The following is a 3,364-nucleotide window of genomic DNA, read 5'->3' on the forward strand; positions in this document are numbered from 1 at the left end:
GGGTGAGTTAGTTTTATCAAATTTGTCAATATAGTGTATTTGTTGGTGGTGTGACAGCGACGTCGATTGTGCCTGCTGTTGTGATCGTATCTTGAGATGGATTCTTTGGCTCGAAGCGCAAGAATCATAGCTTTGAGAGGATGTTGCGAATGATTACCTACCTAAATATAGGAACATAGGAAGCATGTACAGGGCAAGACAATATGGGTATGGCAGTAGGGCCCGCCGGCGGGCCGCGGATGGTCAACAGGCTACATTATATCCAAAACACAATACGTTACGTTGCATTTAATACTCAGAGCAAAACAGCTTGGTCGGATGAGTGCAACTTAACATGATACAGTTCTGTCAACACTTGAATTGTACAAAAATGTGTTCTATAGCAAAAGAAATAAATACTGGTCACAGACTGTTATTCAGCCTACAGTCCACTTCTGGGATATATTCATTGTTTTTGTCAGACTATTTTCCGTAAAACATCTCGAGTAGAAGTTCATCCATGCTGATCATGCCAATGACAGGTTTGAAGAAGAGTCCGGCCACAACGTTTGTGTTGATGGATCGAAGTGTGGAGAGTGCGATGAAGAGTTTGGCAAACCTTGTAGCATCCCCCCGGTGAATCAATTTGACATGTTCATTAAGAGCTTGGTGCGCTTCCCTCTGCAGTGCTTGAATGTAGCTTTGACACTGCAGATCCGCGATGTCTATGAGGAAAAGATAAGTAACCATTATTAACAGCTGAAACGCTCCCTACCACAAATGAACAAATTAATGTTGCTGAGATTGAAGTTTATTATTATCCATTAACTACATGGCCTACTACTAATAATGATAATAATAACACTATCAATGATGATGATAATAATAATAATTATTATTATTATAGTAATATTTAAGTTATTATGATATTACCATGGTTATTATTACAGTTTTTCTCGATTGATTGAGGACATTTCTTGAAACAGTATTCAACTCTTCAAAAAACAGTTAACACATTCCCCTAAACAGTAATACGTTTGCCAAAACACAAATGTAATCTGCATCTCTCAAAAGTTAAAATGCATGTCACAAATGCAAATCAGTCCATAAAAACAGTATCCTTTGCCATCTAATGAAAAGTTAAATCCACCATTCATTTCATAATGACACACTAAATACTAACTAACGATCGATATCTATTGCATGTTGGACTTACATTTGAAAACAAAGGTGGAAAACAGTAAGACTCAGCAGAGTTATAACGTTATACAATGTATGGTAGCACTGACAGAGAATATGATTGCTTGCTATACGATATAAATCGAATTATTCTAAAATATTCAAGATCAAGCAGGTAGTTACAATAACACGAAGTGCCAATAAAAACATGTAGCCTATAGTCTATTCTCGCCTGTCTGCCATGCAGGTCACATGTTAGTTTTTACTAATGACCTATTTTGTTTGTGATTACAGACTGATGGTTAGTTGAATTGTTGAGCGAAGAGTCACAATGGAGTATACTCATATACTGTATATTAATTATGGGAGAAATAGATATATGCTGTAAGGACATCATTCTGTTTTGAGTTTTGTCATCACTTACTCAATAGATTGTTGTGTCTCATGTAGAGAATGGTGTTAACTGTTTTGCAAAAAGGTGCTACTAACTGTTTTCCTGGAAATGTTGCGGTTGGGCTCATTGTTATTGATGTGGGCATGTGAACTTCAGTTTCATACAAATGGTGTAAGCAATTGATAAAAATGTAGTTGGCCTATTTTTATGATTATTATTATTATTGGTAGTAGTAGTATTAATGATAATAATAATAATAATAATATCAGTCGCCATTATAATTAACATTATCGTAAGAATGGTGATCAAGCAGGCTGCAGCTTAATTGCGCAAGGAAATAAACTAAACTCTGAAAATAATATTGCGTTATCATCCAATAACCAAAAACCCTATTGCATTTCAGTATTTCTATCTATATTTATCTATATGTTACCAACCTGGATTGAAAAGAATTGCACCTTTTAGATATGCGTATTCTTTGGTGCTAATGTCGAGTCCCCAACATTTACTCAAACATGTTTTTATTCCTTGGACATCAGTAAGAGACACGCCATGGCCACTGCTGCGCCCATGCAACATCTCTTGTTTGTCTTGACCGCTGGTTAAAATCCTCTGTAGCATGCTCAGCTCGGGCGTTTCCATGGTCTCGAAGTCAATCATGTCCTGCGCCATGCCCAATACCAGCAGCGGTGCCCAACTGCTGCGCACGAGCTGTAGCTGGTCCTCCGCTGGCAGCTCCCGGAAACAAGGGACGTTTTTAACAAACCTAAGCGTCTTTAGAAGCACAGCCGACGCTGCTTTACATGTTGTTTGAGGAGCGCGGAGTACCACTTTTTTCTTGAATCCGCAAGAACATTCCTGCTGCTGTGGGACGGCGACCCTTTGGCGCCCGGACTGTGAATGCTGTATCTGCTGGTTGCCGTTTTTCAAAATACTGTATAAGATGCTTCTTTGCCCCCTTTCACTGATGCACTTGCAGCTGTCAAAGCAAGCCATACCGCCTGACTCGGTTGTTTAACTAGGTTGGACAGTCTTAGCGAGGTGTGCAGTGAGGTTTTATATTTCCATCCTCGTTACTGAAAACTTACTTTGACTTCATAAATATTCGACGACAGGACACCTCCCACCGAGTTGAAGCCAGTTGCCGCGTAGTGAAGTGGAGTGGCAATGGAGAATACTCTTGACGTTGAAACACTGAATTTGACATGAACAAATAATAACTCTACCATGGCAATTCACATCTGCTATTTGGATACATGGCTTCAAAAGTAGACCTACTTAACTAGCATTATGCTCTGCACTCTCTCTTTCTCTCCCACTTTCTCTCTCTCTCTCATAGCACATTTCCAAATCACCTCCATATACAGTATATCTCAAAAGTGAGTACACCCTTTAGATTTTTGCAAATATTCTGTTATATCCTTTCAGGGATAACATTATCCTACTGAAACTTTGATATAACTTAAAGTAGTCAGTGTGCTGCTTGAATAACAGTATAGATGTATTGTCCTTTGAAAATTACTCAGTACACAGCTGTTAATGTCTAAACAGCTGGCAACAAAAGTGAGTACACCCCATAGTGAACATGTCCTAATTGTGCCCGATGATGTTGTTTTCCCGCCCTGGTGTCATGTGACTCGTTAGTGTTACAAGGATTCAGGTGAAAATGATAAGCAGGGCTGTTAAATTTGGTGTTTTGGGCACAATTCTCTCTGAATGCTGGACAACATGGCACCTCATGTCAAGGAACTCTCTGAGCGGCTGAAAAAAAGGATTATTGCGCTTCACAAAGATGGCCTTGGCTATAAGAAG

At 39.1% G+C, this 3,364-nt stretch overlaps 1 protein-coding gene across 1 annotated transcript; it reads right to left on the reverse strand.

The window, feature by feature from the left end:
* Positions 1-462: 462 nt before the first annotated feature.
* On the reverse strand, positions 463-2,548 carry nr0b1 (nuclear receptor subfamily 0, group B, member 1; the record flags this gene model as incomplete). The annotated part of the gene is made up of 2 exons (XM_080525833.1): positions 463-704; positions 1,990-2,548. The coding sequence occupies 2 exons, from the start codon at positions 2,546-2,548 to the stop codon at positions 463-465; spliced, it is 801 nt and encodes a 266-aa protein (XP_080381959.1).
* Positions 2,549-3,364: the final 816 nt, after the last annotated feature.

This window comes from Nansenia antarctica (assembly GCF_963989245.1).
Source record: "Nansenia antarctica genome assembly, chromosome: 3".
NCBI classification, from domain to species: domain Eukaryota; kingdom Metazoa; phylum Chordata; class Actinopteri; order Argentiniformes; family Microstomatidae; genus Nansenia; species Nansenia antarctica.